Source organism: Furipterus horrens, unplaced genomic scaffold, assembly GCF_987537825.1.
Source record: "Furipterus horrens unplaced genomic scaffold, mFurHor1.1.pri manual_scaffold_6, whole genome shotgun sequence".
NCBI lineage: Eukaryota > Metazoa > Chordata > Mammalia > Chiroptera > Furipteridae > Furipterus > Furipterus horrens.
This window is the reverse complement of record NW_028327176.1, coordinates 41,702,268-41,719,792: the sequence shown is the minus strand read 5'-3', so window position 1 is coordinate 41,719,792 and position 17,525 is coordinate 41,702,268. Positions and strand designations below refer to the sequence as shown.

At 45.2% G+C, this 17,525-nt stretch overlaps 1 protein-coding gene across 10 annotated transcripts in view; it reads left to right on the top strand.

Annotated features, from left to right (window-relative positions):
- The first annotated feature begins 11,108 nt into the window (after positions 1-11,108).
- The window catches only part of BCL11A (BCL11 transcription factor A), a 96,747-nt gene continuing 90,330 nt past the window's right edge, over positions 11,109-17,525 (top strand). For 7 of the 10 annotated variants that reach the window (XM_090281342.1, XM_090281340.1, XM_090281337.1 and 4 more), the window contains exon 1: positions 11,471-11,625. In XM_090281342.1, coding sequence (XP_090137468.1) covers positions 11,571-11,625 — 55 coding nt within the window. In that variant the 5' untranslated portion in view covers positions 11,471-11,570. Of the gene's footprint in view, positions 11,626-13,007; positions 13,340-13,880; positions 13,930-17,525 lie in introns of those variants that run through there. The other 3 variants (XM_090281335.1, XM_090281339.1, XM_090281333.1) reach the window with 3 other exon arrangements.

The window sequence follows — 17,525 nt, the reverse complement described above, 5'->3', positions numbered from 1 at the left end:
AATTTGTTTCTGGAACATTGTTGTTTTGGTTTTGTTTTAGGATGTGAAGGGAATATTTTGAAAGTTTCAGGGCCTAAGTCTTTGATTCCTTGAAAACAGAAATAGGAAAAGACTTAAAATTTTGAGAAAAAATTAGCATAGGCTTACTTATTCATTGAATGAATACCTCTAAAGAACAGAAAATTTCTTACAGAGAAAAGTCACCCAATAGATCATTTAAAAGCCTTAGTTTCATGGCACATATATATTTTTTAGTCCTAGTCATCAGCAATGAACAAATGTGCAGTGTAGCTTTGGATATAAAAGTTAATTAGGTCTCAGAAGAGAATAATAGTTTCGTTTTTATTGGCTCTGAGTTCCAAGGATACCTTTGATACACCTTTTCTTTCAGCCCTTTTTGACCTTCTTTGTGGAAACTGTGCATGGGCCAGACACTCTGGCTTGTTTGGTTCTGGATGCCAGATTTCTGTTACTCTGCTTGCTCTCTTGAAAAGCATTCTGCCAAAGTAAGCATCATAATTGAAATTAACGCAGAAAAATCTAATCTTATCTCCACCTCAGGACCAAGGTGCAGTTAATGTGATATGCTATCAGGGTTTTAGTTCAGCGAGAGATTTCATACAGTCTTCAGTTGGCAATACTTAAACACAGGAATATGGGGGCTGAAGCTTTAATTTTCATGTATCCTCATCAGAACCTCATCCTTATGTTATCAGAAGTCTATTGTATTTCATTTCCTTCCTTCTTAAAAGGCCAGTGTAAAGTGCTCATAGAGCTGTTATCGGCAATCATCAGCAAACATTCTTACTGATGGTAGAATTCCACAATATACAGCTTTCTCTATATCCTATGCTTTCTATGGAAATTCCTATCAAAATCAAGAGGATGAAAATAATTTTTCCTGCAATTAGACTTTACACAATAAAGACACTATGTAGTAAAAGTAATATGTGCTATCAATAATACATGGTGACATAAATGCCCAAACTGTAAGCAGAAGGATTCTCTTATCACACATTAGTCACCACAGCAGTATGTGTACTTATGTACTACCTCTGAGTGTAACATTAAGCGATATAAGTGTTTGTTATTCTGGCTAGGGAAATTCTCATTAAAATAATTACTACCATCATCTTATTATTTCAGTGTGAGTTAATCTACAATGCTTGGGCATTTACCGTTATGGCGAAATATATATATATATATATATATTTCACCATTAATATCTATTTCCTTGCTGCTGGTCAATCTCTGATTCCTAAAAAAATGAAGAAAATATACCACCTGACATCAGGGGCTGTTTTGTCCCTTTCGGCTCCCACATTGAAAAGCTTCTTCCTTCTAGAATATTTAAAAATTGAAAGTAACGAATCACAACTTTTTACTATTGTCAGAAATGAATTAATTGTGAACATTTCTACAAACTGGATATCGTGTCATTCTTACTGAGGGAAAAATAGCTGAAAACACAAGCCTGAGCTCAGCATTTAAAATTTTCTTTGTCCCAATAATTTCAAGAGATTGAAACCTTTAAAGGTGAAGATCAGTGGAAATAAAATAATCCAGCTTGTAATTCTAAAGATATTACTAAAGCGAAGATCATATAATTTTTTTGTAAAGTAGTTCCTTTTTGGTTTGAGACTGTTTCTCAGTTTGATTTATTTATGTTAAAATTGAGAGTGGCAAGTTCCCATTAAGGAGAGTTAACTTCCTGTAAAGCATATATTTTAAAATGAGTATTAACTTTCTAGAATCTTTAAATCAACACATCCAAAGATCTAAAATTTTAGCAAAATCCCTTATGTGCATAATATTCAAATAATTAATTTACTGTCAGAACCAAGTTTATTTTAAAAATTCACTAATCTCGTGTGTTCTTATACTAATTAAGTTCAGAGTTCAAGACAGACTATTTTGAAAAGAGAGGGTCATGATTCTTTCCCCATTATATTTGAAGAGCACATACTGATATTTCCCTTACTCCCTGAGCAAGGCCACAAAAATCACTGTTGAGGATGGGTAAGGGGCAATTGTCTATATAAGGCTCTGTGAGCCTTGTCTCTTTCAAATTAGAACCAGATAGAACAGGCTTTGATATTTAAAGAAGGTAGAATCTGAAGAATCAGACTCCAGAAGAATTAATCTCTCAGAGTTATTTTGTGTTGCAATGCACTTGGACTTTGGCTGTTTAAATATTTTATTGCATTTCAAAATTTGAGAACTGAGAACAATAAAAAGAACACTTTATGGTATACAGGAATTTGAAGTTTTTGGGAATCTAAGTGGTCTACTTTGTAAGTCTTTTATTGACAAAACCAGACATTTCCTAGGGCCCTACTCTGTGCTGAGAGAGGAAAAAGATGAAAATGACAGAAGTTCTGCCCTATAAGCACTGATGACCCAGGCCTTGAGCCATGTGGTGGCTTTAATGACATAAGTTATATAACATATACACAGAAAAACATGCAATTGTTTCCATCTGATGCAAATGGGCTTACAGTTTATAATGTGTAGGTTAGATAGCAGTTCAAATGACCTATACATAACTATTTAAAATGTGAGATAATATAATTTTCCACCATATAAATATTTAATTTATTAGTGAGCAGACACAAAAACCTGTGTCTTTTTCACCTGCAGCAGCAACTGAAAATACATTTGTGGAATTCAATCCTTGATCTAACAAAAGTATTAAATGCCTACTATGTGTTAGGGAAGTGAAACAATGCCATTAAAAAATTATATGTTCACAAATGCATGCTAGAAATAGTCTATAGTATTGTCTACAAAACAATGTAGTACAAAAAGCTCATTTCTCGAAAGGAACTGGCTAAGCTATTTAATAACAGCATTAAAACTTAAAAAAAAAAACCCAATAGATTATCACAGATACCTCATTAATTTACCATTCTAATTGCTGGCAAATCAAGCTCTTTTTTTAGAAAGAAAAAATCTGTTGTCAGAAGTGACCAGAGCTGTGTTCCTTCAAACAGGTCTTTGCTAAAGGCTTAAGCAATGTGAAGTCAGGTCTGTATAAAGCAGGGATAATAATGTGCATCTATCTGTATGGTTTTGGCATGTGTCACTCATGAACTTTATGTGATATAAAGGCTTGTGCCTGTGTATGTGTACCTTAGTGCCTTAAGAATAAAAGCCATCCAAGAACAGGAACCATGTCTCATGTCTGCTCAGAGCAGTGCTCCATAAAGAAAGAAAGAATAACAATTCTTAGGACCAGATTCTCCATTTTATAGGAACCTAGATAGCTGACCTTGTGCAGGGATTTTTTATTTTTTTATTTTTTTATTAAGAGAAAGAGAGAGAAAATAGGCAAATTTTATACATGCAGGAATGGGAGGCTAGAGAAATTTATCCACTACCATGCTGCCAAAGAAAGATGAAATAGGAATAGGCATTTTCTACCAGAAAAGATCTCTTTGCTAAATTTGGCAGGAGAAAAAAAAAATACTGATGACTAACCATCAGGGGGAAAAAAAGCTTAATTTCTAGAAAAGGAACCAGAATAATCCCAGCTATTCAGTGACCTCTGGAAATCATTGGCACCCATCTGAAGTGGTTGTGGGGCTAGATATTTTGGGGGTTTCTGAGAAACTGGCAGAGAAGGAACTTGAGCCTGGTGACATGTTTTGATGACTGCTTCTCTTTTGTCACCTAGCTAATTCTAGAGGAGACCAACTAAAGCTATTGTGAAGTGAGAATTATCAGGGCCCTATGGTAACTTGATGGCCTGATTTGGTGGTTTGATTCTAGTCCCAGGGAACAGAGAAAATAATTACTCTTCTTCTGGAAGTAAAAGGTTTCTAAATGCAGACATGGTTGCCACACAGTTCTTGGTGGGTCTTTCTGTACAAAATCAGTGACTTTAGGGACTGGCAACAAAACCCAGCCAAGTGTGGGAGGGACACAGAGCAACATACGTTTGAAAACTCCATTTTAACTCGTTTACCACCTGATTTTTATCAAATAGCTTTTCTAAAACAAGAAGAGTTGGAGCAGCCAGGGTTTGAGCTTTTTACCTTCATCTTTATCCTGCTTCTACTCTCCTCTAATGGACCGGTTAACTAGAGAAACCACCATCACTACCATCATCACTTGCATCACCAATGCTAACATGACCATCATCGCCATCATCACCATCCTGTTTTCCTTCTGATAGAATCGGCATCAGCCACAGCATTACTAACAAATATTAATTACCTGTTATGGTGGTTGTAGGCTAGGTTAATAGAACATATTTTTAAAAATCCAGTCTATTAAATAATTCAAGGTGAGCCATTAATCCATCTGTCAAAAATCAGAGTTAAGCAGAGAAATATATAATGTTCGTGTATCGTCCTTGGTAGTTCAGTGCTGATGGCACCGTGCTATCTGTTGCTTTCTGAACAAACCAAGTGGTACCAGGAAAGCTACAACTTTCTGAAATAAGATGTTAATACCTCTTTCATCTTTACTATACTGTTGGTAGACAAGATAGAGAAGATCTGAGGTGCTTAATTTCCCCTTTTCAGTAAATGTATGAAATGTATACCTCTGTGTATGTATGTGAAATTGCCTTATTTATTTATTGTTTTTCTATTATAGTTGTCCCACTTTTACCCCCTTTATTCCCCCCGCCCCACCCCTTCTCCCACAGTCAATCCCCACCCCATTGTCCATGTCCATGCGTCATTCATACTAGTTGCTTGACTAGACTTTTCCCTTACTTAACCCTCTTCTTTCCTTGCCCCCTCTCCCTTGGTCATTGTTAGTCTGCTCCTTGTTTACATGCCCCTGGTTCTATTTTGCTCATTTGTTTGTGTTGTAAGTTGCCACATTTCTTGACGTATAATCTTGATTTTTTGGTTGTTTCTCTCTCCATCCATCTCTCTCTGTATATATATTTTAATATATATTTTTCATATATATATCTTTCCCAGGATAATAAAATAATAAAAATTTATAATAATTGCAAAGAATACTTTCCCAAATAAAGGACTAACTGCCTATAAAATTTCTTTTTAGACAGTGAAGTCATAGCTAGAAATTGGCAATAAGACGATCCGAAACAACTGAAATTCATTTCTGTGATATTTTCTTAGAAAGAAAGGGAGGCAAGGTAGGAGGGAGGGAAGGGGTATCGACTGAGAAGAGAGAGAGAGAGAGAGAGAGAGAGAGAGAGAGAGAGAGAGAGAGAGAGAAAGAGAGAGAGATATCTCACGTTTCTCAGCTGAGTTATTCTGTCTTTTATAAAACAACTTCACATCTGGACTGATAACTCGAATTCCACCCAGTGCCATTTAAATAGCCCACGTTATAAACCCCTTAAAGTTAGGGTTTATAATAGAAACACTGACAGACCCTTAACTATAGTGCCTCTATAGTAATGAAAGCACAACTATTTCATTATAGCAGTGTCTGGCAGGGTTTCTTTAATTAAGAGCTTGTCAGCATTTCCATTAAAAACCCAAATTTTAAGAGGTTTTCTAAACTCACATTGTTTTAAATCATATTGGGTCGAAAGTTACTGTACAAAATGTCAGACCAGATGTGTGTGTGTGTATGTATGTTGTGCTGCTTTTCCTTTTATTTTCATCATCCCCCTTCCCCCAAAGAGACAAATAGGTGAAGCTTGCTTTTAAGATTAGGTGTGAAAAACATGTATTGAAAAAAATTATTCCTTTGTTAAAAGCAAAAGATTCATGGATGGGGGTGCACAGAGATTGAAGTTTGAGATATGTTTTATTTTTGTTTGTTTGTATCGTATTTTTTCCTTTGGAAGTGTTCTCATTTGGGTAACCAGATTTGTACATATCTAAAAAGCAATGTTAAGAAAAAAAAGATCTTTTGATACTGGGTTCTTGACACTGGTTTATTTGAAAGCATTTGATAATGTAGTCTGTTTGAGTTGATAAAAATATCTTGCATTGTATTCTTTATTGTTCAGCTGCTCTGATATTTGGGATAATCTTTTTGATCTTATTTGGGAATCTCTTTTAGGCTGCAGTGCACTCTTAATAGGGTTGCCTGATCAAAGCCTTATTGATCTCTGGGGGAAACAAATAGAATTTGGATGTTGAAGTTGGTTTCATTTATGTAGTGATAGGATTTATTTACTATTCCCTCAAAAGCCATTTATTGAGCATCTACTGTGTGCTGAGCATTGCACTAGGACGTTTCTAACACAGTACACTGGACTGGCTTCATTGCCCAGAAGCTGTGAGTCTTTGGTGCCAATGTCAGGGAGCTAAACTGAGTATTTCACCTAGCGGTGCTCCAAGCAGAACTCCTTGTTGTCTTCAAAGGGGCCTCTTACTTAAGTGGTGAGACTACTGCTCCCCTCTCCCCATATATTATTGACTCAGCACATAGCTGCCCCGTCTAGAGGCAAGTATAGACTTATTTAGAGCAGATTCAGCTTTTTCCTCCTCCCTCCCTCCCTTTCTTCTCCTATTTCTTGGATAGGTTCATCCAGGTATGTGAGGTGGCCTGCCTGCCAGCCAGCCAAAATACCAGACTAACTGTTGTCCCAGGTACCAGGGGGAGGGGTAGTGGTGGAGCCTGTACCTTTGTAGAAGGTGTAGACATTGCTCTCCAGGGGCCTTCTTAGGTCCCAGGCTCTGGGATCACACTGGAAGTAGAGGAGGAAGAAATGTGACCCTTTTGCTCACCTTTCAAATTAGGGTGCCCACATCCTTCCTCACATACAACTCCCTTCCTCTTTTTGATTAATTTTCTATCACTCTAACAACACCCCAGCACTTCTACCTGCAAGAACCCCAAATGCATACCTATGCTAATTGTTGAATCCATACCTAGATTTTATTTTTATGAAGATGACTGCCCATTCTCTATTTTCTGAACTGCCTTTAGGGAAAAAGAAAGTGAAAAGCAAGGTGGGATCGATTGTATTTTTAACATTTATTCATTCATTTAGTTATCTTTAAGTCTGTAAAGGTATTTCCCCCCTAAAGGCAGGCAGTGAATATTTTATTTTAATCTTGTAGTTTCCATCGAGACAGACCTTTTAACCCTTCATTCTCTGGCTCAGCCGGAGTCCCCCGCGCCAGGCAATCCATGGCACGAGGGCTGGGACTATATTAAGTCTCCCTCTTGGAGCTGTTTGTTGACCACATTCACGTTCAGAGCCCTGGAGCTAAAAGCACTTTACACCATAAAATAAAAGCACTGTCTTTTTTTCTAAAAGGTTACGTCTGGAGGCCACGCGGCTCATACTTCATACCGAAAACTACTGAAAAGACTATGAAATCCTCTATGATTTACACTCTCTCACTGCATTAGGGTGTAGATCTACTCGACTCTAAAAATACGGTGGGTTTCTAACCGACGTGAATATATGTGCATTATTTCAGAAAGTCTGTTAGAAAACTTGTCAACACATTATAAAGCACAAACCAGGACTTGGCTATTAAGTAGGGAGATCAGAGGCAGAATATATACTGCAGGAAGTCCTGGGGAGTCTCCTCTGCGGGCAAGATAAAAAGGGGGCGGAGGGGAGGGGAAGGGTCGTCCGTTGGCCTGGAGTTTACACGCAATATCGTCACCAAAGGTTTGGGAAAGAGCCCACGGAGCGTTTACCCCCTTAGTGAAATCAGCAAAGAGTCTACAGCTCCAAATGAAGTTAACTGAACGGTCAGAAAATAATTTTAACGTTGTCATAATTTATTACTTTCTAAAAGCCACTTTTGGAAAGGTAAATATACTTATTATGTATCCAAGTGTGCTCGTTTAAAGTGACCTTTCCCTCCTCTACAAAACCACCTGCATCATTATTCAATAGTTATGTAATATTTTAAAACCTCTTAAAACAACACATTTTTTATTTCTTTAAACACACATACAAACCCCTCCCATCCCCCACTTTTGGGCGCTTTAGCGAACATCCAGCTGTCAGCCTCAATAAGGGAGGAGGCGTCCCTCTCAGGGGCGAACGCGAGGTACCATGAGTGGGGGTTCGCGACAAGAAGGGACCAAATATCTACACACAGCCCTACTTTTCTGGACTGGGTGAAATCAGGCTGGGGGAGGGGCGGGAGTGGAGGGCAGTTCCTATTTCACTGTGGACATTTTATGATGGTGAAATTAAATATATGTTAATGGTGGAAACGTCGCTGCCTACCTCTCCATGGGCACCCCGGGAAAGCAGCTGCAAAACTGGGTTTTTAATGTATGTTTTAAGATGTGGTTTCAAAGGAACCCCCTAGAATCTGAAAGAAGTGTAATAACACAGCAGATCTACTTGTAACTAAGTGCTTAATTTCCTATTTTTTAAAAAAGAAAATCAATAAAATGTTGCCAGTTATTTATTGGAAATAACCACAGATAAGCGGCCCTGATAGGGTCCCGGTTTTAGAGCACACAACTGGATAATGAATTGTAATTCCGAAGACTGTTAAATGTGAACCACAGAACCTTTCAGAGGTAATAAAGTCATTACTTTTTACACTACAGGCAACCCTGAAAAGCTTTATACACACCATTACATATAAATCATACATATATATTTCCACAACACAGTTCGTCCATTTATATACATTCTCTATATATGAACTTTTATGGGTGGATGGGGAAAATATTTAAATTTGTAAAGCTCGGTTCCGAAAGAATCTGACTCACTATTGTTTCCTGAAAGGGCTTTAATTTTATTTATTTATTATTCAAAGGCCTCCCAGTTGCACTTTCGTCTTCCTTCTCCTCACCTTCCTTCCAACTATTCTTCTCCTTGCCTTGCTCCTCTTCCCCATCCCCCACCCCCGTAAGGATATTCTTCTGATCGCTCTAAGGCTAGTTTAACACAACCAAAAAAAAAAAAAAAAAGACAGTAGTGGAAGAAAGATGCTCCAAAGAACTCATGAAAAAAGGGAAATGGTGTAACGTACACGCTACAGAGCTTTACTGAAAGTGAATCTTCCTGCTTCTTAAACAGGATTTGAGCCCCCTCCCCCCCACAACTGGAGAGAAACAACAACAAACCACATTTACACAAATGTAGTCCAGCCCACGTCTCTCTTAAAGTTAAGCATCAAAACCTCTTTTTCTTCCTTAGAGGAACCTGAAGCGTCGCTGAGTTAGGCAAGCCAGTCATTTTCTAATAGGTTTGAAACTTTTACTAAGAACAACACATGAATAAAGAGCCTCTTGCCTGCGCGGCTGGGAGGTGGGTGCGCCCACGCAAGCCGGGTCCCTTGCTTAAAACAATAAAGCCCCCCGCTGGGTGGGCGAATTTACGAAAACGCCCCTTAGACTGAGGGGGGGGGGTAGAAGCCACGAGGGGTTGTGGAGCCGCTTGGAGGAAAGCAAAAGAAGCTTCTTGCTCTGCAGACACACACTCACACACGTCCACCTGCAGCTCGGAGTCGCGCGGGCCGCGGCGACCCACCTCCACCCTGCACGCGCCGCGCCTCCCTCGGACTTGAGTCCCTTTTCCTCGCACCCTGCCCTTCCGGATTTGCAATTGCAGCGTGGTCTCCACGGCGGCGGTGGCGTGGGCGGCGGCGGCAGCGTAGGCTATAGGGTGGCGCAGGCCGGCAGGGAGGCTGGGAGGCGGGAGACGCCGGGGGACTTTGTAGCCACGTTTCCGAATAAACTTTCCAATCGCAGGGGGTGCTGTTGCTGTATATTTTACGTAAAACTGAAAGTATCCCACGCCAGAGTGAAGCCAGCTTTTTGACAGCGGCAGCGTGTGTGTGTGTGTGTGTGTGTGCGCGCGCGCGCGCGCGTGTGTGCATTAAAGAGACAGGGGTTTATTTCCAACAGGTCTTCCCTAATTTCCTGGGAACGTCTGCAGAAAGGCCGGGGTGGGTGGGGGGCGGGCGTGTGCTCCATGTTGTGCGCCTTGGCCCAGGTAGCCTGGCTAGCGCGGCCCTGACCTGGGGCGGTCATCCCACCACGATGGCCTCCCTGCTGCTCCTGCGAGCCAGTCGCTCTCTCTCCGTTCCCCATTTTCTTTCTCCTGGCAACAGCACAGGAATAGTTGTGCTCTGTCTGTAAGAAACATTTTCTTTTCATTCCTCTGTGTTTTTGCAGTTGCTCTAGAGTGGGAGGGGGTGTGTCCATCCCGGGAACTAGGCTCCGAGAACTCCCGCGGCGCCTGGACCACGTTCCCAGGGATTGGAACTCTCAGGACTACCCGTGCTTTGTCCTCTGGCCCGCGGCCGCTCGGAGAGGTGGACGCCTCGGAGCCTCCCTCGCTCCGGGACCCGGGCTCCCCTCTGTGGGCTGGGACTTGCTCCAAGTTTGGTTCCTCGTTCTTTATTTCTTGGCTTCTCTGTCTTCGACCCTTGGGAGCCTCGACTCCTTGCTTCTAGTTGCATCAAGACCCAATCTCTTGCCGGGGCGCTCAGTGCCCCGGCACCCCTGCTCGACCTTAGGGCGCCCTCCTGACCCTCTAGCCCGGGCCTGCACCTCCCGCCTCGCCCTTGCCCCCTCTCTCCTGGCCGCCTGGGTTTCAGGAGGCCCCAGCGCTGCCCTTCCGGACCTGCCACCCTCCAAACTTGGACTGGTCTCCGCTGCGCCGCGCGCTCCCTCCCACCTCCCCTTGCCCGCTGCGTAGCTGTAACTTGGAGGCTCAGTTCTCAACTTCGGGTGATTTTTCTTTGCTATCCTCTCCTTGGGCAAAGTTTCCCGAGCGCAGCCGCGGGCTCAGGGCTTTCACTTCGGCCCCAGGCGTCCACATGCGGAGAGCGAGCGTTGTGGCGGCGGTGAGGGGAAGTGGGTGTGCGCACGGAGGAGGGTGTCCGGGAGCAACTCTACCTGGCTTCCCACCTCCCGCGCTTCTCCGGCCCCGGGCTGCAGCCTCCCCGTGCAGTCCAGCTTAAAAAAAAATCTTTCATTTTGGGGTGCACGTGCGAGGGGGGAGGGAGGAGGGAGCACGTTTTGCTCCCTTCACTCCTACCCCTGCCACCCCTTTTTTCGCCCCCGGCCAAGCCACCGCTTCGGCGCTTGCTGCGGCCACTGGTGAGGCTGCGGCCCCAGCGCCCCCTCCCCTCCCCCTGCCCCTCCCCCGGGGGCCGCGTCTGGCGTCTGCAGAGCCCCCCGCCCCGCACCTCCCCCGCCCCGCACTGGCCATTGGCTTGTCCTGGTCTCTTTTTCATGTCCAGCCCCTGATGTGTGTCCATTGGTGTGAGCTTCCCCTTCCCTCCTCCCCTTCTCTCCTGCTCGCCCTGCCCATGTTTTGTGTGTCTCTGTCCATCCAGACTCCTGACGTTCAAGTTCGCAGGGACGTCACGTCCGCACTTGAACTTGCAGCTCAGGGGGGCTTTTTGCCATTTTTTTCATCTCTCTCTCTCTCTCTCTCTGCCCCTCTCTCTCTCTCTCTCCTCTCTCTCTCTCTCTTTTTTTTGCTAAAAAAAAAAAAAGCCATGACGGCTCTCCCACAATTCATCTTCCCTGCGCCATCTTTGTATTATTTCTAATTTATTTTGGATGTCAAAAGGCACTGATGAAGATATTTTCTCTGGAGTCTCCTTTCTAACCCGGCTCTCCCGATGTGAACCGAGCCGTCGTCCGCCCGCCGCCGCCCGCCGCCGCCGCCGCCCGCCCCGCAGCCCACCATGTCTCGCCGCAAGCAAGGCAAACCCCAGCACTTAAGCAAACGGGAATTCTCGCGTAAGTAACCCAATAATAGTAATAATAATTATTAATAATCACGAGGGCGCGCAGGACAAGAAGCAAGATCGAGGGGGAGAAAGGGGTGTGTGCATGCATTTTAAATTTTTTTCGCAAGAAAAACCTCCGAGAGTCTGGATAAAAGAGATTAAAGGGAAGAAAAAACCCTAATTCCATCCCGAACCATATTCGTATGTACTTTTGGGACAGCACGCACCTTTTAATTTCATTTAATTTTACAAAAATTGACTCTTCTTTCCTGCTTTCCGCTGTTTTATTTCGCTTTTCGAAAAGGAATGCAATGATTTCCCCTCTAATTTTGCAAAATAATGAACAATGCTATGTATGGATGCGAACAACTCTCATGCGAACCTAGGGGAGGGAACTGGAAGGGAAAGGGGGGTTGCTTCCACTCATCGAAGGAAGGAAAACGGTGTGGGGGGTAATAGGGGACCCAAGCCTAAAAAACAATTCCCAGGGAGAAAAGAGGTGAGACTGGCCCTGGGACATCGCCGCGCTCACGGTAAAGTGTGCACAGCGAGGAAAGTAGTCATCTCCACAATAGTGAGAAAGTGGGATTGTGGGAGGGGGCCCCGGGCGCTCTGGAGTCTGCCGTGTGTGGAGAGGGGCCGCGTCGGCGGGGAAAGCCGGGCGACCGGGAAGGACCGGAGACGCGGTCGGCGCTGCCGCCTTTTGTTCCGGCCCGAGGTGGGTGTTTGTCCCGCTGCCTTTTGTGCCGGCTCCTCGCGCTGGCCCTCCTGCGCCGCCGAAGGGCAGGAGCTAGGGCCGGGGGCGCGCTGAAGAGGGAGGGCGGGTGCACGGGGCGCCGCCGCCGAGGCTGAGGCTGCCCGCCCCTCGCGGCCGAACCTCAGCGGCGGCGAGAAGACTTGCAAAATAAAATAAAATTCGATTAAAAATTAAATAAAACAGGGCAAGAGAATGTAAAATTTCTTGCCCGCAAAACAGAGAAGCCAAATGATCCGCCTGCCTTTTTCTGCAACGCTCTTCTCTTTGACTCCCCCCTCAGCCCGTCCCCCCCACCCCCAGTAAAAATCTCACACTCTTTAAGTAGTGGGGAAAAAATTACAATTGCCCCTTTCCCAAAACCCCTTTAATAGAGCAGTAGCGGCACGGAGAGGGAGTGAGGAACTCCCTCCTCTTACTATTTTTTGGAAGATTTTCAAAAAAAGTGGAAGTGGATTTTGATTGGGAAAAATCTCGTGTCTGAATGTTTACAAGCACCGCGTGTGCGGGAGCCTCCTGCCAACAAACAGACAGAGGACCGGGCGCGGCGCGGCAGCCTGGGAGCGGGCGGTGGCGGCGGCCGGGCCTCGCCGGGGCCTCGCCGAGCCTCGCCGCGCCCCCGCCCGGCCCGTGATCGCCCACCGGGCTCCCGGCGCCCGCCCGCCGGCTCTGCGGCAGGCCGTACCGCGACTCCGCGCCGGCGGGGTCTACAGTGCCCTCTCGCCCCCAGCACAATACCCAGGCCTCCTCCCCGCCAACCTGAATTCGAAATCGGCAGGGGACAACTTGACTTTGCAAAGCATTTTTATTTTGCAAAGCAACCGAAAAAGCGCGTTTTGTCCCCCCTCCCCGCCTCCCGCGTCTCCTGTCCAAAGCTTGGGACGGCGGGGAGGTCACCACGTGCTTTCCCTGCCTTCTTCCCACCGGGTCTGGCCAGCAGTCGCCCGGCTCCCGAGCACTGATAAACCAGGTAGGGTGTGTGTGTGTGGGTGGATGGGTGGGGGTCGGCAGGGGAGTAATATATTCGAGTATGCGTTCTTTGAGTCCTGGATCCCGGGGTTCCGTGCACCCCACCCTTGAGCTTTTGACCTCTGTCCTGGGCCTGGCTCGGTTTGAGTGTGGAATCCTTGTGAGCCTGTACTAAGGGGTGGGTTAGTGACTGTCTCCTGGCTAGCAGAGTGCGTCTGGAAAGGTGGGCGGTGGGCACTTAGTAAAGTTTGTCAGTGAGGGAAAGAAAGACGTGATCAGGCCCACATCCTTTCCCCTCCTCACTCGTGACCCTTATTTTAATTTTGGATGCAATTTTAAAGAACCACCTAAACCCAGTTCTGTATTTTTTGAAGAGGTGGGGGGGGGGTTGCGCACATTGAATTTTTCACTGGGCCCTGGAACTTGTCACACACTTTGGAAGCTCCCCCGCCCCGGCACGTTGCGGGGCCCTCCCTCTCCCCACCCCCGCGCATCCCTCGCTCACAGCACTCCCCCGCCCCCCACTCCCCCGGCTGCGCCGGATGCGGAGCAGACGCGGCGCGCGGCGGTGTGAAGTTACAGCCCGGCCAGGTACCGGCGGGAAAGAAGGGCAGTGTTCGCAGGACTCGGGAAAGCCGGGCCCTCCTTTGGAAGGATGCATTGGGGGCTCAAAGGACGGACTGAGACCTGCAGTCCTGGCTGCACCTCCCCCCCATCCTGAGTCCATCTCGGGATACTCCTGGCTGGGTGGGTTAACCTTCTCCCGTTCCAGTTGCGGGCTTTAGGTTACGGGACTAGCTTGGAGGGGGTGCGGGGGTCGATCCTTTTCCTGGGTGCGAAGAGGGGGCGGGAGCCCATCGGGTCTTCAGGACGCCCCCCTCCCCCCGCTCTGCTCGTAGTGCTGAATGAGAGCCATTTGGTCGCTAGGAGGCAGAACAAGATCAAGAAAGCTCAGCGAACTTGAACCTGTACACCCCCCCCCCCCCGCCCCCGGCCCAGCGTTTCTCAGTTGGAGAGGGAAGAGCTTTGCGAGGGTGGGGGTGGGGGAGCCGGACGGTTAGGCACAATCGCCCCCCCCCATCACCCCTTATGTCTTTGTTCTTCATTTTGACTTCAAAAATGCTTCAGGCTAGGGCTGTGGAGAAGCACCCCGGTGCGTCGACACCCCCAGCCGCCCAGAGCGGAGCAGGGTGCAGTTCTCGTTTTCTTTCGGGCCGGGCATTTTTGATAGGGAGGAAAGGGGAGTGCGCGCTCTCCGGCTTCGCGGCAAGGCCAAAGGGCAGGATCCGGCAAGTTTGCACTTAGTCTCCAGGTTCACTTCTTCCACCCCCTATGCGCCGCGCCCCCCCCCCCCCCCCCCCCGCGCTCAAAGCACGGACCACTGCGGCCACCGCGGGCTTGCAGCGCGACTCTGCAGACCGACCCCAGGCTCCCCCGCCTCCTACAGCGCTCGCTTCGGAGCTCGAAATCACAACAATAGTAATAGTTATCATCATAATGATGCGGGCAAGCAGCGTCATTAATAATGAATAACCGCAGCCGCCGCTGCGCTGCGCACATCGGTGCCTGTAATTGCGGAGAAATGCTTTTGCAGAGATCTCCCTAAGTAAAGTGTGAGCCAGAGGACACAAAATGAATTTCAGGAGCCGGGCTTGAGGTGTGTGCGGTGATACTGAGACTGCACCAGGTTAACCAGCCGAGATTTTTAAGCCTCACGTGCCATTTCTCCCAACTGGCGAGTCCCGGGAACCTCGTCACCCGGCGGTCAGGCAGGATGGGCGTGGAGTCGGCAGTCGGGGCCCCTGGCCGCCTGCCGCTTCCCGATCCCTGGCCCCACGGCCCGGCGGCCGCAGCTGCACGTGTTTGCAGCAAGCGCGGCCGGAGCTTGCAGCCAGCACGCTGCTCGCTTTGTGCCCCGGAGTCCCGGCGCCCAACTTCACTTTCTGTACAGCCCGCCCCTACCGGGCTCCCTGCCCTGGGTCTCTGGCCCCTGCCTTCGCTTTTGTTTCTTTGCTTTTCCTCTCAGCATTTCACTCTCGGTTTGCTTCCTTACCTTGTTAAGACAATCAAAGGGAAGGACTTGGAAAGCAAACTTGAAGGCAGATCTCTGTTCCCCTCCCCCTTCCCCACTGCCCTCGTTTCCCTTGCTCTTTCTCTACATTTCTTCTAAGGCTTTTTTTTTCTTTTTAAATTTATTCCTTTGCAACAGCAGAGAAAGGAAAGAGATCTCTCAGTCAGCCGCTGGGGCATTGAGACGTTTCAGTCTGTCTTGCTGTTTGAACGCAGAAGCGTTTTCTTTTCTTTCTTTTTTTTGGTAGAGAATTCGCGGCTAATTATTATGATTATTTGCCCACTCCCTTCCACTTCAATTCTGGACTCCCCGCTTTGTAGTCGCTGCTTAGACGGGAGCTTAGAAACGATGGTATTGTGGGGGGCGAAGGAGGATGGAGTTGAATTGGAGGGGGTAAAATGGCTGAGGTTAGGAATATTTTTAGGGAAAGAGGAATTTGCATTAAAATACAGAGAAATTATCTGATGCCCAGAAAGAAAATGTTGATTGCCACTGAGAAAAGATGTCAATGCAAATCAGTAGACTAGACCAAGAGAATTGTATTTTCATATTTTCTTTGTGCCCTACTTGTCTGATTTTTAATAATATGACAGCAATAGTAAGAACACGTTTTGGTATTTCTCTGAACATCACTAGTCAAATGTTTTGCAGGGAGCCGGATGTTAAACGTATTTCATACATGAGGATATAATTCTTGTTAATTAGCAATAATTTACGTTAAGAGCATAGAAAATGTTGAGGTTACAGGTTTATATCTGTACATTTGATCATCTTGTTATTTTCAAGAACTTTGCCTCCTATAAAATTAATTAGGTGAAATGTGGAGGTGTAATCAGCAACCTCTGAATTACCACTTCATTTCCTGGTTTTGATTGTAAATCAGTTCAGTTACTACATTTAGAAGACTTTAACCAAGTCTATTTTGTACCACATTACCTTTAACTATTTGATCCTAGGAGAATATTTCCATTTAATCCTAAATATTTCCAGTTTTAGGCCTTGGGAGTAAAAAAGAATGAATCTTAACAGTGTAGTTTTTAAAAAATGTTTTTTTGCAAAGGGTCTGTGTACTACTAACTTTAGCAAAATAAAATATTTTTCCTGAATCTTTCTTCAGACTGTAAATCTCAGAACTGTTAGTTAATGCTGAAAAAACAACAACAATAAAAAAAACCCGTATTTGTTGGTGTGTACTTAAAATCCTTAATTCAAATAGCAAGGATCTGGGAGAATGACTTTCCTATTCAGTTCCTCACTTGGTCGAAATGAAAACAAATGTAAGAGAAAAATGACATACAGGCATAATGCATAAGCACTTCCGTTCGTGTCCTTTTATTTGAAAAGTATTCATGTGTATTCTGTATTGTATTTATCTTTTGGTCAGTACGTTGGGTAAAGAAACATAAGTGCTTAGCTTGCTCTTTATTAGTAGGAATATAACCTTCATATTCCTATGGTGACCTTATGTTAAATTAGGAGGAGTACCAGAGGCTAGAAATTATGACATGTCCTACTTGAGCACAGGTGCAGCTAGGCAGGGCTCTCTCAATATTATTTCACCCAGCACATCTGGGAGTTACTCCAGATCTTCCCCCTCAATATTCAGCCTGGGTAGGGTTGAAATAAATTTAACCTGAGTTCACTGGATTTTTGCACTTTATCAAAATCTGTTCCAATATTCTACACTCAAATTAAAATCTATTTTTTGATTCTCTGTGGCTTTAAGTTCATTAAATGTGAAATTGGAAGCTTGCTAAAGAAGGTCAGACTGATTAACTGTTTAAGACTTGTACATTTTCTGCTTCAGTTTTATAAACTGGCAGCATCCTGAATGTGTTTTGTATTTTGTGATTTTTTTTTTTAATAGAGTAAGCATAAGGTTTCAGGAGCAGAGATATAACAATTCTCTTTTCCCCTTTGTAAGGTTAAGCAGTGATAGAAACTGCTCAAATAGATGCTAGAGTATTTTGGTGCAAAGTTTTTTTTTAAAAAGGAAACAGGAATGAAAGACATATCTACCTTGTTATACCGTCGCTGGTGATTATGTGTGCAGAAATAGTCCTATAATGAAATGTTTAGAGCTCATTCAGAAAATTAGTCAACTTTGACAACATTA